A 27,914-nucleotide genomic window follows, 5' to 3' on the forward strand; every position below is an offset into this window, starting at 1 on the left:
CAGGACTAGTCTTAAATCTTCAGATAGAAATAAAAATGTCTCTCATTTTGTGTTAATGGCTTGTAAACAAAGGTTTATCTGTTGTTCTTACTGTTCTATAATGATGGAGAAAAAATTATTCTGAGTCAACACTTCTGACTTCCCAGCGGAACACATCTCCTTATTCTTAGATGTTTTTCTCTTATGATTTACAGTATCTTTTTGGCAGTAGTTGTGGCGCTGTGTCATTATATGATAGATGGACAAGAATTTACTCATTCGCTTGCAAGGGATTAAAGAGTAACCTGTAGTAGTGTTTGTTATATGATTATTGAAATGCCCTGTGGCTGTTAAGACAGCTAGGTCTTCCAAAACAAACATTGAATACTGGAGTTCAGTTGGAAGTAGTAGTGCACTAGCACCCATAGGATGACACTTTCGTGAGGGGTCTTTCATAAAATGTGATTGTATAATCCTCCTTAAAATTAAGAGAAATTGTAACAAGCGTATTAATCTGACAAATTTAGCCTAGCATTCTACTATACAAGCAGCAAAGCTCTGATCCTCAAGGACAACATTGTTTCTCTGAATAAGATACACCAGTGTATGTGTCAAGTCCTCTGCTGGGAGCAGATAATGATTATTTTTGACATGGATGGTACAATTTGATGATGTTAGCTGAGGAACCCTGATACAGTATGTATATAATACGCTTTTAGAAGCTACTGCCTGGGTCTGGAGCAAACCCAATTTTTTTTTTCTTTCAATGCAATCCAAATTTGTTTTTGCTTAATTAAGATTCCTCATTTATGAGGAATCCCAACCAAAACCTCAACATGTCGTAATTTTTCTTCCTGCTCTGAAACATGTGTACTTAAGCTAGTAAAATTTTTACACTTGCATATTTTTAGTCTGTGAGCATTTGAGAGGATGATGATATAGAGGGAGAGCTTGAATGCTTTTTGAAAAGATACCTTCCAAATGTTCATGTTAGCCATTCTTGGGTTTCAGTGAAGAGAGGTTCCTTCAAAGGCCTTATTCTGTAAGGACTTGGTATATGGGTATATAGTTGTTGTAAAATAGTGTTTGGGACCAAGTAAGGCAAGAGGAGCAGGGAAAGGAAAGAACAGAGTGGGCCAATTCAGTGCTGCCTTTGTGCTTTCCACAAAACCTGTTCCACATAAGCAGTAACTGAAAACATTGCAGTATAAAACACTTGGAATGGGTTTATATGTCAGTTTTCCCAGACAACAGTCTTGCCTGTATTTCCTAATAAAAGGCTATAGTTGGTCATATTCACTTTGACCTGAGTTTGATGTGCATATGGCACTGGTGGTAACTGGACTTGTTTAATAGGCATGGATTGTTTCACAATTAAAGAAGGAAAAAAAAAAAATTAACAGCCCCTGCTGTGGGGGTTCAGTACCATGGCTGTTCTTGTTACAGCTTTCCTCTGAAGACAGAAGAGATGCAAGGCAGAAGTGGGAGGAACAGCAGAACTGGGCTGTTCCCATTAGACTTCCAGGCTGCATCAGCAGCCAATGCCTGATGGTGGGGTGGGGGGGGGAGAAGGAGAAGAGAAAAGGATGATGCTTTCTTCCCCCTCTTCTGCCTCACAGGCTTGGCCAGCTGGGCAGTTTCCCACTAAGAACATGCATGTGAGGAGGGAGGAATTCCTTCTTACAATATCCTAGGTGACCAGCTTATGCCATAATGCATAAATTTCTGTTACTGTTACTTGTTTTTACTCCCCATAGTTTAAACTGCTGTAGGACCGCTATGGTTCTATTTCTAAATTTAAACTGGTAAAGGTATTTAATTTTTTGTATATGTAAGAGTCTAGGTCTTACCACAAGGAGTCATTGCAAGCAGCCTAATCCCTTCAGTAATTGCTATCTCTGTAGTGATACTAGCTTGCGTAATGCTAGGTAAATCTCTGTTGAAGAGCTGATACTGGAAATGAGGGGAGGGACAGTGTCTTGTTACAAGTATGTGGACTGATCTTGCCTACCAGGCTGTTACTCAAACTGGAATTACCAGAGTCTAGTAGTCCTGGTGTTAGATATCTGAATGCTAAATGTATGTTGACAACCCTCTTTGTTAAAAGGACTTTGAGATTTGTTAGTCTAAAAGTTGATATATTTTTTTCTTCAGTGGAAAAGGTATAAAGAGATGCTTTTTTAAGTCTGTAGGGATTATGTAATGTTATTAAAATGATTTTAAACAAATAATTGGTACAGAGACAAATCTAGCCCAAACAGTATGCACTTGAAGATAGAATTAAAGATGTTGAGCTAACCTCATGCTTCTGGTTTTATATTAATGGTACTTCCATATAAAAATGTCTCTGTCTGAAATTTATTACTTTTGAGCACTGTTCTCTACTAGTTGTTTTGACTCTGGGTTCTTGTGCTCTTTCCCTATTAATGGCAGTAAGGCCACACAAGCAAGGGGGGACAGCTAGATAATGAAGCTGCAAAGTGGGCTCAGAATTTGTAATTGCGTAGTTTTCTAGAATTCCCTAGCTACTTTGAGAATTCTCAAAGCTACTTTGAACTGCAGGTTAAATCTACACGGTAGTTAAACTGTGGGAGTTTTCAAATGTGCACTTTCAATCTTTTTCCTTGTAACAAAGTACTAGATAACATAATTGAAGCATTAGCTATGTGAAAGAATAAGTGCAAACTTGTGTTCTGAAGAATATTTCTCTGAACCAGGATTTCTAGTACTGCTTAAAAGAAGAACACCCCCCCCCCCAAACCACCAACTCCAAAACCCCACATGTGAAACAAAAAACTGAGGTAGAACCTATCACAGAGTTAAAATAGGTAAAGCCACAGTTTCTCTGGCTAAATGTGTTCTTTCTCTCCTATTCATTTTTTCCTGAACAATTGAGCATTATGAGTTTAAGATAGGCTTTCTGACCCCCCAGAGAATCCCTCTGAAAATATTAATGGGAATCTGTTGCACCAAAGTAAATTTTCTTGGGTAGTGGTGGTTTGACTACAGACTAGCTCTATAGGAAAATTAATGCTACAAAAGACCTGTTTGTGTTGGGATCAGGAAACTGCTCTGGCAAACTTCATGCAGCCCATCAGCTTAAGACGTTGTTTCACAATTTGCTTGTCTTCGGCATGAGGACTAGCTGGCCCTTGAGTGAAATCTGGGAACTTTAGGGTTTGTTTCTCTTCCCACTGGCTTTCCCCTTAGAACAAAAGGTATAAGGTTTGTTTCCAGTATATTAAGAGACAAAAATGTTTTCTAGCTATTTGTTTGCAAGGCATATAATAGCATCCTTGCCGTCAGCTTTCCATGTGAAGGTCAACAGTTGCCAAGGACCTGAATGGAGGTAGTGTTCTCTGCAGTGGTGTAGGAACAGCATGGAGTTGAGGAATATAGATTTTGAGAGGTGAAGCTTATACTGATGTTAGTCACAGAGCAGGACGCGGGAGCCTCGAGTGTACCCTGACCCTTATTCTAACCCTTCCTGTGCATAGAAGGAAAAATTTCAAAAGCTCTAATGCTGAGCTGTGCAGGAAAAGGGAAAATGTGTTGCATAAGGAGTTTGCAAAAATGTTGAAGTTTGTTGGTTCTCTCTAAGAAACAAAACACCATGTGCAATAGCAAAGTAATTGTCAACCCAGTACGATTTACAGCATCACCGAAATCAGGGCCAAGCTTTGGCTGAGTACTCTAAGACACTAGCTCTTCAGAGAGCTGAAGAGTTAGGGAGGCTCAGTGAAGGATTTGCAGGGACTTACAGCAGTGACTTGGACAGATGGGCTTGAGAGTGGAACTGGGTCCCGACCCACTCTAATGTCTGCTTCCACAGCAGGCTATTAGCTTGCTTGCTTGAACTGTTGAATATTTAGATCCACCCACTGTCCCCTGTGCCAAGACCACCCTGCTGCTACTCGTGTCATGTAGATTTGGCATAGAAGCTGCTTTTAAACAGCTAATGAGTTGCATGTTGAAGCACAGTCTGGTCTCCCCTATTGAAATCTGTAAAAGAACTGGTGATAAGTCAGCTAAGTAATCTACTAGCTACTGATACTATTGCATCTTTTCATAGACTGACCATGTTACCTGCTTTAGTGCCAAAGCAGATGCTGTGACTTTTTTAAATAAAGGAAGTGCAGATTTTCTTGCCCCAAACAATTTCTTTAAAAAAAAATTGTGGAATGTAGACTTACTGTAATGCAGTAATTAAATGATAGCCCACTGTGGGATAATTACACCTGTGCCACCTCAGTATTAACATTAGAAGTATACTAAGCCTTGCTTATCCCTATTTAGGAAGAACTGGAATGATGAGTTAAGGTGGATGTGAGGTGTTCTTTCCAGTCCATCAGGAACAGGAATCTCTAAGGTATTACATTAGATCAGCTGACCAAGTTACCTTGCACCCAAGAACTTTTAGAAAGCTAGCTGATGAGATGTTAATCTTCAAGTGCAGGGCAAATTCCAGGTGAGTGGTGCAGTGCTCCCTCCATACTTAGAGTGGCTGAAGTGGGGGGGGGGTACTGCAGCTGGCAGAGGTGCTGCTGGGAGAAATGCTTGGGATGCTGCAGTTCCAGGTGGGTGGCTATAACCAGGAGCTACTGTCATCATGTGAAGTTTTATTTATAAGATTTTAACTCAAAACACAGAGGATGCAATGTTATAGCACACTGGAGCCAGCAGATCCTTAAACCAGCTTTGTCAAAGGTGTGACTTCCTGTCTTTTAGCCCCAGTTTGCAGCCTGTTGTCGCGTCATTACAGTGATGATTTGGCCTTCAGAGCAAAGTGGATCTTGACTGTCACTTCTAACCCAAGTCCTTTTGAATTTGCAAATGCTGTTTACATTGGCAAAGACAACTTAAATGGTCTCTGCTCCACTCCCAGCTGTCTGTTAATACCCACTGGGTTTTCTAAACTTGATTAATGGAACTGTGTGTTTTCCAAAAAAACCTGATTTTAACCTAGATGATTTGACTGACCCAATGTTGCCATGTCACCACTCTCTAAAATATGCAGCTGTTTTTACTGGCTTCATGACATCACAGCAGGATTGAAGAAGGTAAACATCAAGAATTTTGAGAGTGTGGTGGTCTGGTTTAACAGCCTGTTTAGCTTATCAGACTCAACTCCGGTTGGATACTGTTCATCCAGTTAGAACTTGAGATGAACATTATCAATGAGAAGATTTACACTGATTTCCAGCTGTGAGTTTGGTGAAGTACCAGAGCTGAACCACGTGGCTTAGTACTGTAGCTCAGCTAATTTTTAATAGACGGTTGTCATCAGATGTCTCCATGTCCTTAGTTGTGGGTTCTTCTTCCATTTTGCTGGCCCTACTGCTATTCTGATCCCAGGGTGGACTGATAGAAAATAAGTTCATTCAAAAATTAATTTTCTGCTGTTTGTAAAGATCTCCAAATCTCTTCATGGAGACTGGAGGAGCAGTGAAGAGAGGAGGAGGAAAGGAGGAAGGCAGGAGGTACGGGGCTTCCTCAAAGAGTGGTTGTCGGTTTAACTGTGGAGTGAAATGGCAGCCTTGAGCTGTGTGTGGTTTCACATTGGGAGCAGTGCTGGTTAGATTGGGGGTTTTATTAGTGAGCTTTCTTCCCCCTCGTGCTGGGCCAAGAGATACCTGTGTGGCTGAGAAACTGGAGCAAGGAATAGAACCCACTGGAGCTTCTGGGGAAGGAAGGGTATTAGCACTAGTGCTGGAAAAAAAATGCATGTGGAATTACAGCTTTATTTCCTACAAACAGATTTGCATGAGTCTTAAAGTCTTCTGTTAGCTGGGCTTTTATTATTCCAGGTGGGGTAAGGAAATCAAGCCAAATTTAAAAGAAGGGCTGAATGATCCTCTTGCACTTGATGAACTTCTCTGTTCATCCAAGTGGCAAAGGAAGATAATAAAAAGCAAACTGGTTTCACTAATCCCACTTGGTACAACTTTCTGTGCATGCTGCATGCCCTATGTAGTATAGGGCTGTAATGCTTCAAGGTGCCCATGTTCATGTTTTGTAGAAATTTTATTATTAGAATATTGACTTGAATTGGAGAATTAACTCTTTTGTCTGCTGGGGAGACCCTTCTGGAGTTGCTGTACCATTTTCCATTACCACTGGATGCAGTGAGGAAAATTGGTGTTAAGCCAGTCTTTTATATACCAGAGCATTAAGTCAAATCACAGATTTTAAGAGTAATTTGACCATTAACTGGTACAAAAAACCATGAGGTTTTTAAGTATCTCTGAAAGTGAAATGTTTCAGGTATACTGGGAAATAGCCTGTAGTTCTGATGTGTATCACATGGCTTGTGCATATCTTCAGTCTCTATATTAGTGCAGAAGTCCCTAAAATGCTACTCTGATTGTGGTGTGAAGCATATTAACTGTCATTAATTGCTATTAAAATGGAAACTAAGGACCAGCTTCTGACAAAGTAAAAATATTACCCCCTTCCACTTGCAAAGATTATCTGCACTAAACTCTGAACCAGTCATCCCAAGCGGTGTATTTATATGCTGTTTAAAATAATTGCTGCATGCATGATACAGGGAGCCATTTTTTTCTCTAGTTCAGGGGTGGAGGAACAAACAAACACCAAAACAAACAAAACACAGTGCTGAGGGAGGAGGACCAAAATTCATTGGAAAATTAGTTTATACTGAATTCATAGTCCTCTAAGCCTTACACACTACCTAACAAAGCCACTGGTGTTTGAGTTATTGTCAAGGGAACTAGATAATAAAACACCTTTAGTAATGGAAAACTTTAGACTTGACTATGGTAGGTATGATTTTTTTGGTCATAAACTCAAACTAAGTTAACTTACAAATGCTGTACTGAAACTTTTCCAAAAGCAGAAACCAAGAGGCTACTGTTTTGTCGGTAGATTTTTTTTTTTTAATTGTTGGTTAAGATTACAGGGTAGCTTTTAGAGCATCAGACTTATATTTTAAAATAATGTGACCTTATGTATTGCTGCCTTGTACAAATCCTTAACACTGTAGGCTTAAATAAAATCGTTGCAAGACACTGAAATGTCATGACAGAAAACAAATGCTTAAACATGGTTAGATTTCATATGCTTTGTTGACAACTGTGTGCATATATGCTCTTAAATGTGCCCTGAAATGAAAGAAATCAAGTGGTTGCAAGCAGGGAGGAGAAAGGCACTGAGTACTGCTGAAGGAACATTTATTTAAACACAGGTTAAGGATAAGCCTTCTCAACTGTTTTTTCTGCTGAATTCTCCTCTGTCATGGTGCCTACCACATTCCATTGCTTTTGTCTGGGCTTGGTATTTGGGAAATTTTGGTGAGGGCTGGAAGGTGGGGGGGCACTCTGGAAGCTGGTCAGCAGTAAGGAGAGGAGGGCTGGTGTGGGAATTGTTGAGTGGGGTCAGGGTTTAACTTTAGTGGCCATTCATCAGATGATGATTGATTGCTGTGCAGTCCCAGGGGACGTTTAACAACATCTCCGCCCATCCCCCTGCCCCCTTTGAAAGCAGATGGACCAAAAAATGGGGAGAGCGACACCCAGGAATTCCTGCTGTTGTAAAATGTTTTTACGGTGCACTGTACAGCCTTTCCTGAAGCAATCACATTTATGGCCTTGCTGTTGTATTTCTTGGGCTGCTGTGGCTGTAAAAGATGAATAGCCCTGTAATATGGTTCACTGATTCTGTTTAAATTGAAGTAGGCTCCCTTTATTGTTTTGTGTCTAAAATTGTATGCCACCAATTCAGAAATATTTCCTGTTTGGGAAATAATCAACCCATAGCTGATTTATTTTAAAATAAATCACTTCTAACTATCTCTAAAACTATTCCCCTCTTGCTTCTGACTTCTCTCTTCATTTAATTTTGATGGAAATTCTAAAATACTAATTAATGTAGTGAAGCAGTTTGCTAGATTTATCTTCTTTTTTTTTTAAACTTGCTTATGAATCTTTTTTCCCTTACTAGATAGTTACCAAAATGGGTGTCAGAAAGGCACCAGTTTTTATCTTAAAACAATTGTACTTTTACTTAATTACTTAATAATTACTATAGAAAAAAAAATTCATCGCATGCAATTTACACAATTCTGAATTTCTTTGAGAGGAGAAATCTGTCTCTGCTTTCCTCACGTTTCTCTCTTTCCTTGCTGCCTATCAGAACATTTGTGTGGTTTGGAAACACCAGTGTGTTTGAAGGTTTTTGCTTATAAAACAGTTTTTTCATACATTTGGGAAAATAGTGAAATTAACAGGACAATAGTTAATTTACAGCTTGATGGATCTTTTGACTCTATCATCTCTGCCTCTTCAGATAAGGTGGAGGGGGGGAAGTTCTAGGACTTTCCTTAAAGTACTGTGTTTTGTTTGGGGTTTTTTTGGCGGGTGTGTTTGGTTGTGGTGGTTTTTTTTTTTTCTTTAGCTGAGTATCATAAGCTGATCTCTGTTATGGAAGACTTGGTATTACTCTTCCCTTCCTTCTCACAACCCCTGCCCATCCACATTTCAAGACCAGTCTTGTTGTTTGTCATATAAGCATAGAAGGAGTAGTATGTTGCTATATTAACAGTGCAACTGAAATGTGGGGTGGCATTTTCACATTGCTGAAATTGGAAGAAGGGGGGGGGGCTCTGCCAACCTTTTAGGTACACTACAAGGGCATCACATCTAAATTGAGAACACGGTCATCTATTGTCCTACTTAAATTGTTGGTATGAATTTTTTGCAGGGGGTTGCTTGTTTGGGGGGGTGTGTGGGGAAAGGAGGATTTGACTTATTTTGTCCCCCTTCTATTTAGAAACAGGCATAGAAACTTAATCTAGCAGTACGTGACCTTTGCGGCCATGACCTAGGGATTGGGATGTGAGCAGGCTTGAGCTTAACAATAAATGCCTGGTTGTGGTTGCAAGCGCAGGCAAGCTGGATGCTGTGCTCCAAGCTCTGTTAGCCTGGCCTGGCTGGCACAAATCCCCCTTGCTGTTGCACCCTGCACAGCTGGGTACTTTCCAGTTTAATTCTCTGGGAGTGTGGCCCCACTGCTGGTGGAGCTGATGTACAGCCTGTTGGGTGCTCCTTGGCAGTAGTGAGTATGTGAGATTGACTACAGGAAAACTGCTCTTCTTGTACCTCTGCTAAGCTTGGGGTTTCTGTTGTAGTCTTTTGTGTCCAGAAAGGAGTTTCTGGGGGGTTCCCAGTTTATCTTGAAGCTGGCTGAACTTGCAGTTCTCTTCTGGTGGCTAACTCCCTTCCCCACTGAGACCAGAAGGGATTATGCATTTATGCTTTCTCCTGTGTGTATTTAAGGTAACCATTTTAAATAAGTGTAATGATGGAGATCAGTCCATCACTGTCTACTTTTCGCCCAAGCCTGTCAATTTTCTTACTCTCAGATTTAAATCTAGGTTGTTTTCACCATTTTGTTTACTAAGAAACAAATGTGAGGCTTTATCAATGGCTCTGTAGTATTTATGCAAGACTTTCCCCTGCCATGTCCTACGTAATCTGCATATTTCTGAAATGAGATTATCGCTCTTGTCTCTCTTCATTCTAAATTCAGGAGTGATGTTTTCCACCACATTTTGGTGGGTGGCAAGAGACAACTGAACAGCTTAAACTTAGTTTCTCTTTGGTTTGAATGGCTAGATGACTCTTTACCACTGGATGCTGGTACCTTGCAGCAGGAGTGCTTGGGTAACAGGACTGATCTGTGGTGTTTTACCAAGCTTTTGTTTCTGGTGTGGACTATTTTGGAGGACTAATAACAGATTTAACTTCTGTTCTGGACTTCTGTTCATATGGTCACCATTTTCCTTTCAGCTGCTGTGCTTGATTGAGGCCCCAAATCCCTGCTGTATGTTTTTAAAGTATATCGGATTCATATGACTTAACTTGATACCCTGTCTTGGTTTTCATTCTCTCTCAACTTCTCAGTTGTTTAACTGGAGTCATTCAGCAACATGTAATAAACATTCCCTGTAATTTCAACAGCAAAATTACAGAACTGCATGAGCAAGTGAACATTGTATACAGATTTAGACAACCACAGTGTAAAGACAAGGAACCCTCTAGTTGAGGGAGATGATGTATTTGAATAATGCATTTCAGAGCCAAGGCAGCTTTTTACTTATAAAAGATGGAGGATCTGAGACACTGCTCGGGGGGTTAGTATTTGAACAGAAGCAAAGCATAAATCTGTTGCAGTTTCCCTACAGCAAAAGCTAACTTGAAAAAAAAAAAGTTTTAGTAAAATCTGACATGTGTGCATAAACACACACATACCCCTTTGAGAAATTAATCCATATACCACTTCAGCTGTTGTGCTTATAGGAGGTTAAAATGTCACTTTATGCAGCATAGGCAATCTGAGGGAATCACCTGTCCTGTCCTCCCCCTTCCTTTTGAGGGAGAAGGGAAAGGGGGATGTTATGCACCATATCATGAACTGTTAGCTGGAATCAGGAGTGGCTGGATGACAGCTGTGAGAAGACAGGCATATCAAACACTTGTCGAATCTTTGTTCTGCTCTTGCTCCATTCTGTGAGGTAGATTTCAAATAGCTGGTGATGGAAAAATTGTTTGTAGTATGAAACCTTGTTTGCCATTGTATTTGCCATTTGACTCTTCCATGGTAATCTATATTTTCTAACATTACACTCTAACAAAAATAGTGTATGTAGTTAAGAGCAAGACTTTGAATACAGAACTTGCTTGTGTGAAAGTGTTGTACTCCTTCACTTGCATCTTTGAAAACAAGACAGCTGATTTCTGCTTGCCTCTGAGAAAACATGGAAGATGCTATTTCTGTGTGCTACTTCCCTCTACTGGGTGGAATGGGAACAGTTATGGCCGATGAATGGATCCAACTTCATAGGCTAACATCTTGGTGTAAGACTTTCATTGTGATTTGTATATAGGGTTTTAAAGTGCTTTGTGAATAGAATGGGGTTTTAGTGGTTACCCACAGTTCTCTGTAGCATTCAAATGCTCTGATAGGCATGCTAATGTTGCAGTCTTGTTTTCCAACTTAAGCATCTCTTAAGTATCACTAACATAGAAACACTGTCATAGCAAAGGTTTTTTTGCTTTGCTGTTGGGAGTGGCAGGAGGGAGCCTTGCCTTAATACTGTCACTGCTCTGAACATGAGGGATTTCTATATTTTGAAAACATAAAGGATGGTTATCAGCATGCATAATTTGTTTTCCCCTTCCGGGGGGTGGGGTGTGCTGGTGCTGCAGTTCTCCAGTGCATTGATTATTAAATGATCCACTTAAGAGAATGTGGTGTTTGTGTATGCAGGAAAAGTCTTCACCTGAAACTTGCCATAGATGACATCTCCAATCTGCAAGTGTTGGCAGATGGCTTCCGCTCTTAAGAGGAGCTGATGTGGACACTCTTCCTAGTATTGTATTGCAAAGAAAACAATGACACTTCCATCTAACCGAGACTATGATTTGGAGCTTACTGGGAAGGATTGCTCTCGCTCTGTGGAGAAACTATTGTGAAGTCTTTGCCTATTGCTACTGCCTCTAACCATCTCCTTTATATTTGAGCTGTTGGATTTTTTCACATCCTGGCTCTATTTTCTCTTTAATTCTTCATTAGATAGTGGTACAGATTTTTTTTTTTCTTCTAGGTACTGCATTTCTACTGTGATACTTGCTCTGTCCCCATATGTCGGGAATGTACCATGGGACGACACGTGGGTCACAGCTTTATCTACCTCCAAGATGCCCTACAGGATTCCAGGACTCTCACCATTCAGCTCCTGGCAGATGCTCAGCAAGGACGACAGGCTATTCAAGTAAGATACTCCCAACTTGAGTATTTTATTTCCCCCTCCTTCTTCCCCCACAGCTTGTTACAGGGCAAGGTGTCAAGGCAAAAAACTCTCTGCTTCTGTTGTCAGTCTTCTCAGCCCTTCTGTTCTCTCAGATCTCTGACAGAAGTGGCTGTGGAGCTGAAAACAAAGTGCTGTTATGAGTTTTGCATTCTTGCAGCATAATCTTGTCATGTAAATCACAATAGATATGAAGCTCTGTACAAATGCACTTGAGCGTGAAGAATTTTGAAGAAAGTTCTGATCTTGTATAGCGGTGCCAAGCCTGGTTTTGTTTTTACAACTGAGACTTACTTCAGCTGTCTTTCATGCCTGTACAGCATCTAGCACTGTAACTACCTATGGCTCTGGTTATGTCTTCAGTGTTGCCACCAAATATAAAATACTAATCAGCTGTTGGATTAGTGTGAAACTTCTAACCTGCCTGTGCAGAGGATCTGGAGCTATCCCCATACAAGGATTACTCTGCACACACAGATGCATGTTACAACTGCTTGTTATTGCATTCTACTTCAGCTGTGTTTTATAATGCAAATATAAATACCTGGCAAGAAATGGAAGGAAGGTTAGCACAGTACTTCAGACTACAGAAGGAATTTACATAGGGAGTTAACCTGCAGGGATATGTAGATAGTTACTTTTGCTGAGTAATACCTAGTAGTAACTATTATATGGTATTAGCAGTAGTTTTGCCTGTATAAAGAGACTTTGGATGGGGAAAACACAGTGGGAAGCTTCACTCCACACTACTACCTTCTAGGTTTTTTGGCCTCAGATACTCTAGATTTGAGCTGGATATTCTGAAACTCAACACTTCTATGTGATTTAACTAACAAGATTTTTTTGAGTAAACATTGGTAGAATGCCATGTATAGGAAGTAAACTTACTTTCTGAATTGGGTGTACTTTCCTGGCATGTACATGGTACAAACAATAATAATTAAAAAAACCCAAACAAACCCATTACCCACCCATCATTGCTTGTTTCTAGTAGATGAGGAAGTAAGTTTGTTCAGTGGAACAGGAGCAGCTAACTTTTCTCGCCTTAAGTCTTTGCACCTGTGGAATGGAATAAGTATTAGGATGGTATAGATAGTAAACTGTTGTTGATGTCTCCCTTTAGTTTGTGATGCTAACTTGTTACAACAGAACACCAAACACCAAGTTTTTAGAGCTGGGTTTCAAACTGCATCTTAGGACAGAGTCCTGCAAACCGTAGCTTCTTCCAAGATTTGTTTTAAATTGGATCATAAGGCTCTTCAGCAGTATCCATACTGAAATATTTCACATGTCCCCAAAATGAGCAAGAAGGAAGGGATTATACTAAAGAACCTCACTGGTGCAGTGTTCTGAATTTCTCCAGGCTGTCCTAGACAAGGGCTTGTCTGTTAGTAATTAAATTACTGCTTTTGACCTCCAGGGCTCTTAATCATCTAACTGGTGCAGATAAATCATCTAAGGAGGGACTGTCTCTTAGAGTAGAAACTAGCTGAATGTCATTGAGTACCACCCTGCCACTATTGCATGAATGCTTTTGTTCCTGCTTGCTTCCTACTGGGTTTACTTTGCTCATTCCTCCCCCATTTTCTTTTGGCTTTTATGTTGGAGGCTCCTGCCGTTGTGGTGAGCTGACTACTTTATGATGGTACAGGTAAAAGGTGGGTGGTACTGACTATGCTCATGTAACTCAAACAAGCAGGTTAACTGAACTTAGTTTGTGCAGTTTTGCCCTGGTTTAGCTAGAGCCCATCCAGGTTAAGAGGCTATCTTGCAAGTGTTAACTGGGCAGCTTGTGTAAAGATTCTGTAAAATATGCTTCTCAAGAACTGAGTTTTATTAGTTTAGTGGGCTTTTTAATCTGAACTACTGTCCAGCAAAAGGGTAGTGAGCGAGCAGATCAGTGATAAAGCTGAGGAGGTAGTAATCTGTGTGTGCATATGAAGGAATGGGCATACTGTACAATTCAAGACAGCTACTTACCTAAGCAACATCAGCAACAACTAGAAGAGCACGTGATGCAGTTAAAAACAGAGGTGCCTGACTCAAAGGTTGATGCAGCGAGCTTGCTGTGTAAGAAAATTTCCATGGAGCAGAGCTTTCCTTGTTCTTGGGATGATAGGGCTGTGAAGCTATGTATTTATCCTAGGGGGGAGACAGCATGTCAGCATGAATTTAAAACAAACTTTAAAGTAATTAGAGTCTAAATTAAAAGAAATTGGCTTGAGTGCTTTTCTTAAAGTTTGGAAGCAGTCAACAGAGAATTAAATGCCAGTACAAGCTGCAATATGAGGAACATAGACTAGAGCTCATAGATACTCCTGTACTAGTAAGTCTTTCTTAATAGACTCTGAAAGTGATAGCTCTCTGACACAAGATGTTGAGGATGGATGAGGAGGGGTAGTTGAGAGTAAAGGGGAAAATGTGGAATTTGAAGGGCTTTGCAAGAGAGAGGAAATCGAGCCATGAGTCAGCTGGCTGGAGAGTATCTGGTTAACCAAAGTTGAAGGCTTTTAGGAAGAAATGTTTATTTAAACTCTTCCTGCGGCTTTGGAGGTAAGACTGTTTTTCAGACTTCTTAAAAAAAAAAAAAAAAAAAAAATGCTGTGAATTGGGACACATTTCAGCCTCTTCATCCACTGAAGTCTGATGTAGTCTGTCACTCCTGGACAGTCCAAACCTCACTTTTCAAAGGAGTTGAAGTCCTCTGTAAGAAATAGTAAGACTGGCAGAAAGAGGCTTGCTTTTTTCCTCAGTGAAGTTCTGCAGCAATGGAAGGCTTCCCTTGCTTTCCTGTGCTGGTCCTGGCCTGGACCATGCATTTCTAAGCCTGTCCCTAATACCAGAACTTGTGCTTGTGTGCCTGAGCGGTGAGCTGATCCAGCTGAAAGGGTAACCTTTCTATGGGATTACTTTTTGGCTTGGTCAGCCCCCTGGGTGGTTCACTGCAGTGCTACAAGGACTGTCGAAGGTGCCCGGGAATGGAGCAGAAACACCCAACTCTGTTGCTTGTAGGACCTCTTTCTTGTCTCAGTGGAAAGCTATCCTCCTTGCTGGGATACTTTCCTAGCCTTTTCGGAGACTTGAATTGATTCACAGGATTATATGAGAGCCAAAGCTGACAATTAGATTAATGGGGTGGGGGGAAGCAGGACTGCTGCCTTCCTGTACAGGGAGCTTGTCCTGCTGCCTTGTTTTACCTCATGAACGTGAACACTTAGCTGTCGTCTTTCAGAATTTTTTCCAAGGACTGGGCCACAAACTGAATGTAAATCTGTTATGATGAAAGATAGATGGCTTCTTCAAAATGTCATGTTCTTAAAATACATCTATACATGTGTAATTGTATATATGTATGTATGTGTGTGTAATCTAATGCACTTGGGTAACAGTAAAGCATTGAGTGCTCGTTCCCTTTAGGGTCAATTTCCAGGTGGACATGCTAAAACATAATTTGATCTGTTCGTGTCAGTTGTCTTAAAAGTGGTTTTATTGGAAAACAAATAAATTCTTTCCTAGCTGAAACCATAGCTGGTTTTGCTGGGATCTTTGACAGTGCAGGCTTCCACACTTAAATTAATGCAGTGAGACTGGTCATGCGCAGAACAGAGAGAGCCACTCTCTTATCTACCAGCATGTGAAAGGCTTAGGCCTTGGTGGTAAGGGGGGTCAGCCATTAAGGCAATGCCTCTTCTCTCCCAAATTGTGGGGGAGGTCATATGAAGTAGATTAACACCTTTATTCTAGGGAAGGCAGGGAGGCAAGTATTGTAAGAAACTTGGCCAGCCAGAGGAGGAAGCTGATCCGTTGCCTTGAGCCTCTGCCCCTTCAGTGGAAGCTTCCCTGTGGGTTGCTGTATGGATCCGTGCTGCTGGGATCCGTGCTGCTGGGAGGTCGATACCTGAGAAGGATGGCACTGCTGTGCTGCAAGGGATCGTTCTGGGCTTGTCACATCGAGTTAGCTCAGGCACCCTTGTGTGGGGCTTTGAAGTCAGTCTTGCACGTTTGAGAATCTGAAATGAAGCTTTGTAAACAAAATGGAGTCAATTGTGCTTTTCTAAATCTAGGATTTATATCGACATACGTGGAATTTCTTTATACTTCTAGTTATTGTTTTGTGTTGTGTTTTAGTGAGTTCCTTAGTATAACAAGTGAGCAGATGGTTATTGGGGAAGAAGATGGATTTGATGTGTCACTGTCCAAACTACTGTTCTGCCTAAAACTTAGGCAAAAAGTCTGTTCTTGCAGTACAACCAAAGTGACTGTTTGTTGGTTTCTGACATGAGTTAACCTGGCCCCTAGCCCTCCCTCTATCAAAGCTTCTTTTAAAATTCTCTTTATGTGAGAATTTTTCTTTAAGTGAGGATATTTTAGTGTTTTACAGCTTTTAGGCTGAAACCTTTGTATTGGTCCAACTACTGTGATTTGTGCTATAGCTGCACTAATATTACTGGAAAGCCACTGCTAAGCCTGTTAATCCTAGTATTTTTACTGCAACTATACTTTGTATAGGATCTTCCAATTATTTTTTCTAGTATAAGAACATTAGGAAGTTGATATCAAGTTCTTGATGCTGGAGAAAGCTGGCTGTTATGTCCTAGTTGTTTTATCCTGCTCTGAAACAGTGATAAGTAATTGGAAAAGTTCTGTGAAACAAGCCCTCTGTACCTTTTTGTTACCATAAGGAACTGAAAACAAACTATTTATGGATGGAACACCTTCCATTTGGTGGAAGAGGGCTAACTCGAGATATACAGAAAGGTTTCCTTAAGTTTTTTGTATTTAATGTGCTTTTAAAAGCTAGAGAGGGATTTGCCAGAGAATATGCATCTCAAAGCTTTTTCTCTTCTAAGTAGGATTAATTTCCTCTTAAATTCCTTAGTGTTTAAAGTGTAAATCCTCCGTATTGAGGTAGGGAAGTGTGTATTTAAGGTTCTTCAGGTATTACCTGTGGTCCATTCACCCCTGAAATACTGAAGGATTCCTCTGGAGAAAATAAAGTGTGCTTTTAAGTTTGAATTTTCTCTCCAGAGGTTTGCACCTTCACTGGAAAACTTAAACTAGCAAACTTAAATATTGGAATTAATGCCTGAAAAATTATACCTCCCTCCCATCTTGGATGGATGGATTTAAAAATACAAATGCTTATGCAAGCTAGCATTGATGAGTTGCAATACAGTTACCATAAGCAGCCTTTACATATCTCATGGTGCTACCACAGTGGCATGTTGTGCTGCAGTTTGTTCAAATGGATAATTTTCTGAACTGAATTGATATAACCTAACATCATGGCTCAGCATCTGGATTAACAGGCTCTACTGTTTCAGAGACCTAAGTTAGTCTCTTTAAGCAACTGTATGCTGTGTGGACATAACTGGACACATTGATTTAATTTGGGTATTGGACTGTGCAAACCATGCAGTGAGGGCATCAGCACCTTTACAGTACCTCTGCAGTTCTTGTTTGTAGTCCATCAGAACACATGCTCTGTAATGTTTGGTTTTGGGGTTTTGGTTTTGTTTTTTTTTCTCCTGGAGTGTTATATGCTTCTGATCATAATTTTTTGTTTAAAAAAGCAGCACTAGTGAAAACTTGGAGTAATGATATTTCTAGAACATTACATTTAAATATTCCTATGGAATATTTAAGTTAAGGTAAGATTAAATTGTAGAAAGCTTTTTGTTAACTTGAGGCTACAGTTCCTAATGTCCAATAGAAGACTGGAAATGTGAAAAATGGCTGAAAATTGCCATTCTACAAAGTGGCAAATCCTGATTTGGGCCTTTCTGTAGTCAGCCCAGATATCCAGAAATGCTGCAGGTTTTATGGTACCACTTTGCCACTTTTGGCTCTTGCAGTTGGTTTTTTCAAAGCTTTGTGTGTAGCATCAGTTGCCATGTCAGAGCCACTGTAGCAAGCTCATTACTAGTTTTCCCCCCCAGGTGATTAAATGTAGCTAAAGGGGCACTTACAGAGCTGCCCACATAAAGGAGGCTTGCAAAGGACTCCTGGGGGCCAACATGACTTTGCTCTTCACCTTTTACTCAAAACTGGCTGGAGCATGTAGGAACTGGCCAGGCATGCCAGGTCTGCTGTCTTGCCCTGGAAATGACTGTTTGATTTAGCATTTTGTATGTAGGCACTAGCACCGTGGGTGCCAGTGACACTCTACATAGGGGTGTGTTTATGCAGAGCTAGGTCTAATAAGATGCAAGATGCTGTATGAATTGGAATAGCTACCTTGAGGTATTAACAAAGTAGCCTCTTCTGTTTGTATAAAATGTCCAGAGAATAAAAACTTTGATACCTGCACATTTAATAATCCTCATTAAATGCTTTGAAATCTGAAAGTACAGGTAATACTGCATGCCATTGTCCTCTTCTGCTAAAGTGTGTGTTTTGAATATGTTTTGCTGCTATTTGGGTAGGTTTATAGAGAAGAGCAAGAAATTCTGAAATGTGCTGGTAGCAATAGCTAGTGATGGATGTCTGCATTGCTTTCCTTCATGAAAACATGCTTGTCTGCCCCACTGGAAGCAATATGTGCAAGGTTTCCTTTGTTGTGGCCCCCTGGAACATATCACCTGCACAAACACTGTTACTTAAATTTTACTCTGACAAATTAGAAATACCAGTTTCAACCCTGAAGTTTTCAAGATACATTGCAAAGTCTTTTTTCTTTTTTTTTTTTTTTTTAAACACAAGGCACTGGTGATATCTCTAATAGAATGGGGAGTGGTATTGGCCATCTTGGGGCCCCTAAGAGGGTCATAAGTGAATAGGTACAGCTGCAAATAGGTGATTTACTGTATCAGCCAATAGCAGGAAACAAAGTAGTTGTTCTCAATCTCAAATTCAGTAACCCAACATGATTCTTTGCTAAACACAGGCTTTGTCTTCTGTTTCTCCAACATGTGAACTAGCTGACCATCTCATTCACTAGCACTGGAATAAGTATGACATACTGTGAGTGGAGTGCATCATAAAAGCTGCTTTTCTTTAAAAGGATTTGTTGTTAAAAAGGTTGTGTGGTGTCTGACCAGAACAAGAAATGCTGCTGCTTAACATGTTTCCTAAAAAGTTGACCTCTCTGAGACAAGTTCTGCACAGGAAATGCCTGCAGAACAGCAGGAGAGAGTTATGACAGAGCTGTTATATCTTACAGTAATCAAAGAGAATAAGGGATTTCCATGTAAAGAAGGCTCCCAAAAGTTGTACTTCAAGCTCTTTGCTTTTGCTTCAGATAGATAACTTGCCTATTGCTGTCCCCGCCACCACTGTGCTGCTGTGTTTGACGCTGGTTAGCCTTCCTAGGATGCTCTAGCCTGTTATGGCAGAGTGCAGGATCATGTGAATTTTAGCAAAACCTTACCAATATCCTGGACAATATTACAGCCTTAGTGTTTTGGGCATCTTTCACTCATCTGAACTGTTCAGACTCCGGCAAGTAAAAATAAATCCAGATAATGATATGAGTTGTGCTATTGAATATAGTTACTTGCCCTACCATAACTGGTTCCTACAGACAAAAGATCACAGCATCCACAGGGAGTTAATACCTCTCCTGCTATGATGGAGTTCTTGGAAGATGGACTCTGGTTTTAGTGAAGAATTGTGAGGGAAGTTGAGATTGCTCTTAGCTATAAGGTATGAGGAGAGCATACACACAAATCGCAGTCCTGATGGGTACTGTTGTACAAAAAGCTCAAACAAGTAAATCAAGACCTTCTTGCTTTCATAGACATGCTTGCTAGAATTGGAATATGAGTGGATAGCATAGTTACCCTAACACTTCTCAAGGAGATACCTGTTTCTTTTTGAAGAGAAGGAGGGTGTTTTGCTGTACTTGACCAGAATCCAGGTCTCTTTTGGTAAGAAATACATACATTTTCCATGCAGTAGAAGCTGGTTCTGTATGTGAATGGCAAAGTAGAAATGATAGCGGCACAGTACTCTTACATGTGGACTCTTCCAGCTAGGACTGAGACTTACTGGCTTTTATGAAGCCCTAATCTGTGGCCAGTTGTGACTTCATGTCTGCTTTGCTAATTGTTGTAATGAGTTTTTCACTTTCTGTCAACTTGAAGTGTTAAGTAAACTTTGTCTGCCAGAAGCTTTGTGTGAAGGCAGGTCAGGTCTGCCTCCAGCGGGACTGGGATATTTAGGCTGTCCATGAGTTTGAAGACATTCTCTGTTAAAAATGTAGCAAAGGTGACTAACCTGGGAGTTGCATGAGGGAGGAACAGCTGAAAGGCATGCTCCTCTTGACAGCCCCTCTGCAGCACAGGGCTCAGTAAGTACAGTCCTATTTTCCTCTGCCAGTTTGCAAGAGACTTCTTTGGATTAAAGATCAGAAACATTGCCTTGTCTTATTTTCTCAGCATTGTCTTCATCTTGTCTCCAGAGACTAATGACCCGATCAAGTTAGGAGTCTTCCTTTTCCTTTCTGTTCTCTACTCCTATGTGACCTGGAAGGATACATCCAATTCAAACTATTTGTCTTAAAATAACTACCTGGAATGAAAATGTCCAAGTAACAGTACACTTCAGTTTTTATGTTTTAGCATTGCCATTGTTGGCATAAACTAGATGCTGTTGAACTTGCCAGATCACACTTTGAAGATATTAACAACTAATTCCATTAAAGATAACAAAAAGCCCTGTCTGACTTTCTAGACAAAGCTGGATCACATTGGGTGGTTCATAGATTGTTCCATCAGGTGGTTCTTAGATTGGTACGTACTCATATACATAAGTAAGCTGAGGATATTTTCCATAAGGCCCTGAATATACAGTAAAGCCTTTAAATTACATTTTTGTCCACTTTATCAAGCCTGCATTTCTGAAGATAAAAGATGTTTTCTGCCAGAGCATTCCCTGCCTACCTAGCCTGAAACAGCTCAAGTTCTGAAATGGACCAGTTCCTCAGACCAGAGTGAGGGAAAGGTGTTGTAAAGTCTATCTAAAAATGCTGTATTTAAAAACAAATACCCATGGCTATTTCCGTGGCTTTCAGTATGTAATGTGGAAAATGACAGTGAGTTATGTTCTCAGCTGTCAAACTTGTCGAGCTGCTACAGTCAGTGTAGGGCATTGGTAGGGGTTTAGATGTCTTGTGTGTGTTGCTCAATATTAAAATTCTAGAAATAAAATACTATGATATGCCAAAATTACGAAAAGAGAAAAAAGTAAATGCTTGATGGTACACTCACAGAATCACAGGATGGTTGAGGTTGCAAGGGACCTCTGGAGGTCTTGTCCAGCCTCCCAGCACAAGCAAGGACACCCAGAGCCAGTTGCCCAGGACCATGTCCAGATGGCTTTTGAGTATCTCCAAGGAGGGAGACTCCACAATCTCTCTGGGAAACCTGTGCCAGTGCTCAGTCACCCTCACAGTGAAAAAAGTGTTTTCCTCATGTTCAGAGGGAACCTCCTGTGTTTCAGTGTGTGCTCATTGCCTCTGGGCCTGTCACTGGGCACCACTGGAAAGAATTTGGCTCTGGCTCCGTCTGTCCTCTTTGCACCCTCCCTTCAGGCATTTGTATACATTGGTAAGATCCCTCCTGCCTGCTCTTTCTCTTTTCTAGGGTAAATACCTTCACAAACCATCATTTTGTTCTAGAATTTTGTAACTAATAAACTAGTATCTTTCCAAACTCTTAGAGGCTCACAACCTCATCTGCATGTTAATGCTGGTTCACTCTATGACAAAGGTGTTGAAAAGACTCAGTTAACTGATGCTATTGAACCCATTAGGAACTGTGATCCTTCAGATTTGCCTGCTCTTTGTCTTGCTTGGTTTTATGCCCTTTTCTGAAATATTTTGTGAAACTGGGAGCACTTCGGGAAGTATTTTTTCAAGGAAACAATTTTTTTTCTTCAAGGGGAGAAGAGACATGTTCCTGCCAGATGTGTTCTGCGTATTTGCAGAATAATACTACAGAATGTTTTAAAAATACTAATATTACAGGGTTATATTAGAATTTGGTCTCTATCCAAGGTGTGAATAACTTTATGAATGCTTTCTAATGTTAACCATCTGATCTTTGTTTTTTCTTTTAAAATTGATTAACTTCACATTCTGTTAGAGGTATTTATCTGTGCAGCTCAGATGCATAGATAAAACAGTCCGTTCCCTGCAGTGTCATTTCTTACTAGAAGCAGAACCACTGCAACAGTCTGAACCATTCTGAGGGACAAGACAAACTGAGTTGTCTATATGTAGGAAAACATGAGTATGAATTTCTGTACAAGTCTTTTGTTTGAGTTCATACTAGCAGCTTGCTGGAATTGCACGGGGAATTTAGTCCTGTGGTGGTGGTGCATGGTACAACGAAGGTGTAAACTCCATGTAATAGATGTATTAAAAAAAATTGTCAGTTTTCAGGCTCTGATGTATGAAATGGGCGAAGGCCTGGTAAAAACCCAAGAGTTGTCACTTTCTGCCTTCACCTGAAGGCATAGTCAAATATAAGCAGCAGTCCTGATGCATTTCTGATTGGTTTGGTTGAGCCCTAAGTGTGTTGTCTTTTTTTTCTCCCCAGCTGAGTATTGAACAGGCCCAGGCTGTGGCAGAGCAGGTTGAGATGAAAGCTAAGGTGGTACAGTCTGAAGTCAAAGCAGTGACTACTAGACATAAGAAGGCCTTGGAAGAGCGGGAGTGTGAGCTGCTCTGGAAGGTATGCACCTTATATTGGTGGTTTCAACTGCTGACAAGTGTCTTTTTAAACTGAGAAGATGCTTTTTAACTAGTACATGGCCAGATTCCGATATCCTCCTAAGGAACGCTAAATTCAAACACTACAGTTTACTGAAAACTCATTTTTTTTCTGTAGGTAGCAGGATGCTGGACTCTGGCCCTAGTTGGTTTTGTGCTGAAGGTGTCTCTTAATCTGAGAAACTGGTTGGGTTTTTGTAGGGGCTACTGTATCCTCAGGCAAGCTCAGCCCCACAGGTAGGGTGGGCACTCCCCCTGCTGGCTCAGCAGCTGTGCCTCGCATCTCAGTACTGACCGGAGAGGGGATCAGATCACCTTTAAACACCTTGTTTGAAGAACACCTTTAAAACCTTTTTAATATGTACCTTTAAAACCTTTTTAATATGTTGCTGTAGAATTAGGTATGTACTATCCAGGTTTTCTTACACGATCCACTTCTCAAACAAAGGAAGGGAGCAAAGCTGTATAGGCCATGTGCTTTTGTAGAAAGACTAGTAGAAATTCCGCAATACTAACTTTCATTGTCCCCACACCTAAAAGCTTACTTTACTCTCAATCAAGGTAGTGTCCCCCTGATTTTTTTTTTGACTAGTAGAAGAAAAGAATTATCTCCAGCAAGAGTATCTGCACAGTCCCAACTCCTGCACTCCAGCCACGATGCACGCGTGGTATTTTGAGAGCAGTAAAGGATGTAACAGCAAAGTCTCTTATTCTGGAAAGGTAACTTAGTGTCATGGCTCTTCTATGCTTGTTTAGCACAGATTAGTTTGGATTGGCCCTTTCGGTCCCACTTGTAGAATTGAACAGAAACCCTCTCTCTGCTCTTGGATTAGGTCTTTTAGATCAGTGAGTCAAACTTGTCCTATGATCACATGATAGCTAGTACTGGTATGGGGAGAAAAAACGTGCCATCAAGATAGGAAAAGTTTAAGATTACATTGCGAATGCTTCTACAGTATGCTTTTGCACCAGATAAAGTGTAGCAGGAAACCATGTGCTGTGTGGCCACTGCCTATGCTAGCAGAACCAGGCAGGATGGCGTGTACATGTGGTTGGTGAGGAACATGCTGCCAAGAAGCAGTGCCATCTTGCTGAAGTACTCCTCCCCTGCCTCTTCTCCATCAACATTGTTTGGAACAGTAATTTTCTGGTTTATTATCTGTTGCCAGCAAAATGACCACGCTGGTAAGAGTTTTTTGTATGGAACTACTCTAGCTACAGTGAGACTAATAATCCACTAAGAGAAGTTTGTTTTTCTGTAGTTCTTTTATAAGTGTCAGTGGCAAGATTATAAATGCACTTTATATAGTTACTGTACTTCTGATGCTGCTTTTTCTGAGGTATTTGGATTGAGGGAGATGAGTTCGCGTTCCACTGTTAGCCTTTACCAAGAAGCTTGGCAGCCTTCTCTTTTGAGGTATTCCTAGTACAGGAGAAGTAAGAGCTGCCCCATAGCTATTTGTATCCCAAGAGGCTGCATAAATGTACTTTACTGGAATGTCTGCACCTAGAGCAAGTTCTCTTCAGGTTATAAAACTTTATTTTAAGAAGGAAACTTGGTGGTGGTAAGTCATTCTAGCAAAAAGAGGTGAATGTATTAATCCCTCATGTGAAATGTGTTAGTGAATAACAATTTTGGGTACCAAAGCTGAGGCCAAGGATTAAGATGAGACCTAAGATTAGTAATCTCCTTTGGAAATCTATTGGAGGAAGCATCTCTGACTTTTTAAAGTCTGGTAAAACCTGCATGCCTTAACTTTAAATGAAATGGTATGTTTGTACATCTGTTAATCTAGTCAGTGTATAACCAAGGAGTCTTCAGACAGTGAGTTGTTCCTCATTAAAATACATTGCTGGTGGTGTTCTGCAGCCAAGTAGGTATTCAGACTTAAGGAACTGTATTTTTACAACAATGAAACAATTGCAATTTTAATTTAGTTTTACAAGGCAGGTGTGTTTGCCAGATGGTTTAAAGTGATTTTTCACAAGTAAAGATAACACACACACACACACACACGAAATTATATAAAATAGTTACAAACAAACGACTTTTGCTTGGGCTTCAGTACCCTGAGCAGGGACTGGCAGCAACCTTTTGTGTCATTTGAAGTGACATTACAAAGCGTCCTGTTGCAAAGCACTATCTTGGCATGACTGCCAGTATTTGCAAGAAAATATTAAAATAATTGGACCCTAAAAATCCCTGGAGATAGGTGTCTGGTATTATCCAGTCACGTAAAAACAGTTCTGACAGGCAGGGGAATGACAAGAGCCCATGTGCATTAGCTGATGCTGACTCCTAGCCTCAGCTTTGTGTGTAACAGCCTACCTTCTGAAATCGGTCTTAATTCTGGTTAGAGAAGCCTCAGCCTCTGCTCTTTCTTGAGAGCCTGCAGTAATCTCTGTCCTCCGTGGAGCCTAAAAACCTCAGATGATCTGTCAAGTACCTTGCAACTAGAAAATAGAATAGCATTTGAGGAAGCAAATTATTATTAGTAAGCAAATGGCACTCTGATGCAGCAGGTCTGCAGAGTAAGAATGTATGATTTTGGCTGGAGGATGGGAGAGAGTAATAATCCTGAATTTGGATAAATAATTGCTTTTTCTTGTTTCTGCTTCTCTACATCACAGCTTTGAGGCTTGCTCTGCATTTTTGTGTCAACATGCTGCAACAACTGCACAACTGGTTTTCATGTAGAAGAGTGACATGAGGAAACGTTTCTGTGTTGCAGGTTGTCTTTTCTGATGTAAGTGTGCTTTTCTCTCTCCCCTGTTCCTCCCTTAGGTGGAAAAGATTCGTCAAGTCAAGGCTAAGTCACTCTACTTGCAAGTTGAAAAGTTACGTCAGAACCTAAATAAGCTGGACAACACCATTAGTGCTGTTCAGCAGGTCCTGGAGGAGGGTCGTACCATGGATATTCTTCTGGCTCGGGACCGCATGCTGGCTCAGGTGCAGGAGCTGAAGAATGTGAGAGGCCTTCTCCAGCCTCAGGAAGATGACAGGATCATGTTCACTCCCCCTGACCAGGCATTGTATATGGCCATTAAATCCATGGGCTTTGTCAGCAGTGGGGCTTTTGCTCCTCTGACCAAAGCCACCGGGGAAGGCCTCAAGCGTGCGCTGCAGGGCAAAGTGGCCTCTTTCACAGTGATAGGCTATGACCATGATGGTGAGCCTCGCCTTTCAGGAGGGGACATGATCTCTGCAGTGGTGATGGGCCCAGATGGAAACCTTTTTGGAGCAGACGTCAGCGATCAGCAGAACGGGACCTACCTGGTCAGCTACCGTCCACAGCTAGAGGGAGAGCACCTGGTATCCGTGATGATGTGTAACCAACACATTGAGAACAGCCCCTTCAAAGTTGTGGTGAAATCTGGGCGCAGCTACATAGGCATTGGGCTGCCAGGGCTCTCCTTCGGCAGTGAGGGAGACAGTGACGGCAAACTCTGCCGTCCCTGGGGGGTTAGTGTAGACAAAGAAGGCTACATCATTGTGGCTGACCGCAGTAATAACCGCATCCAGGTGTTCAAACCGTGCGGGACCTTCCATCACAAGTTCGGCACCCTGGGCTCCCGGCCGGGCCAGTTCGATCGCCCCGCCGGCGTGGCCTGCGACATCTCGCGTAGGATCGTTGTGGCTGACAAGGACAATCATCGCATCCAGATCTTCACGTTCGAGGGGCAGTTCATTCTGAAGTTTGGGGAGAAAGGAACAAAGAACGGGCAATTCAATTACCCATGGGATGTGGCCGTCAATGCAGAGGGCAAGATCCTGGTCTCTGACACAAGGAACCATCGCGTTCAGCTGTTTGGGCCCGACGGCGTGTTTCTCAACAAGTATGGCTTCGAAGGGGCACTCTGGAAGCACTTTGATTCCCCCAGAGGTGTGACTTTCAATCACGAGGGCCACTTGGTAGTGACAGACTTCAACAACCATCGCCTTCTGGTCATCCATCCAGATTGCCAGTCAGCACGCTTTCTGGGCTCGGAGGGCACTGGGAACGGCCAGTTCCTGCGCCCACAGGGAGTGGCGGTGGATCAAGAGGGGCGCATCATCGTGGCCGATTCCAGGAACCACCGGGTGCAGATATTCGAGTCAAATGGTAGCTTTTTATGCAAGTTTGGCACTCAGGGAAGCGGCTTTGGTCAGATGGACCGTCCTTCAGGTATAGCCATCACCCCTGATGGCATGATTGTTGTGGTCGACTTCGGAAACAATCGAATTCTCGTCTTCTAATCTGTGTTTGAATTAGGAAGAAACTGTCTCAGGGAAATTCTTCTAAGAGAAAATGAAAAAATACAACGTTAATTCAAACCTACCTCATCTTTAATTTTTTTACAGATGAATGTACTTATCTTTTCTGCAGGGAGTGAGCCTGTAAAGTTAAATTCTATCTACCTCATTGTCCTCCCTTTCTTCCCCGGTTTCTCGCCCCTTCCCCATCCCCACACACTCACAGTTCAGAACATTTTACCTCTCCCCCTGATGGGGTTTCATGCACAAACAAGTGTAGCTGTGCACATTAGGTGGTTTGTGTGGCGAGTTCTGTAGACTAAGCCAAAAAAGGCTCTATGTAACTTTTTAAATGGAGAAGATGGTAGTAGGTGTTTGTAGAGAATTTGTGTTCTTGACCATACTGCAGTTCTGTGGGTGGGGACATGGGAGGGGGGAACTTTTGTTTTTTGAATTGCTGCTGCAGCAGAGAACTTTTTCCTGTTCTCCTTTTTATACCTCAGTGTGTTTGATTTACTGGTGAGCACAGCGTCTTGTTCCCAGATGACTTTGAACGTTTTGTGAAAGTGAGTGGGATTCACTCGCCGGGAAGAGCAAGTTTGCATCTTTTTGGCATTTCTGTGTATTTTTTTCTGAAACACAGTAATCCAACAGCACAAAGTGAAGCTGATGAAAATGCACAAAAATTGTTTAAGTTTAAACCAAATTGTTCATTTTAGTGGCTTAGTGCAGTTGTTGTAAAGTTTAGGTAGAAAGCAAGGCTTCCTTTAATGTATCCTGTCATTGAGTATTTCTTTTTACCCTTTTTACCTGAAAGCTAAATTAGTTTTAAAAAGTTACTGTTTCTTTTATCAATGCACCTCATCTGGATAACAGAAGAGATTACAAGGAGCATTGAAACAGGGAAAATCAAACCCTTTTGATTTACTTTCTTGAGAAATGACTAGCTTTTTTTGCCCCTCCCCATAGAGAGACTTTAAGGGAATAACGATTGATGGATTTGTTAGACCAGAAGTGGTACCTTTTTCCAAAAGTAAGAAATAAGCACAGCTTTGGAGATTCAGGGTGTGTTTTGGAGAAGTCAACAGTTTTTTTGTGTTTAAAGAGGATTGCAATAACTCTATCAGTAACAAAAATATATTTTTTTCATCTTCTGG

At 41.2% G+C, this 27,914-nt stretch overlaps 1 protein-coding gene across 1 annotated transcript in view; it reads left to right on the forward strand.

Moving 5' to 3' along the window:
• Window positions 1-27,211, forward strand: part of TRIM71 (tripartite motif containing 71) — a 59,493-nt gene extending 32,282 nt beyond the window's left edge. The window contains exons 3-5 of the mRNA XM_069770647.1: window positions 11,606-11,773; window positions 22,351-22,485; window positions 25,309-27,211. Of these exons, the coding sequence (XP_069626748.1) occupies window positions 11,606-11,773; window positions 22,351-22,485; window positions 25,309-26,760 (1,755 nt within the window). The 3' untranslated portion in view covers window positions 26,761-27,211. The remainder of the gene's footprint in view (window positions 1-11,605; window positions 11,774-22,350; window positions 22,486-25,308) is intronic.
• The last annotated feature ends 703 nt before the right edge of the window (window positions 27,212-27,914 follow it).

This window comes from Haliaeetus albicilla, chromosome 2 (assembly GCF_947461875.1).
Source record: "Haliaeetus albicilla chromosome 2, bHalAlb1.1, whole genome shotgun sequence".
Lineage (NCBI taxonomy): Eukaryota > Metazoa > Chordata > Aves > Accipitriformes > Accipitridae > Haliaeetus > Haliaeetus albicilla.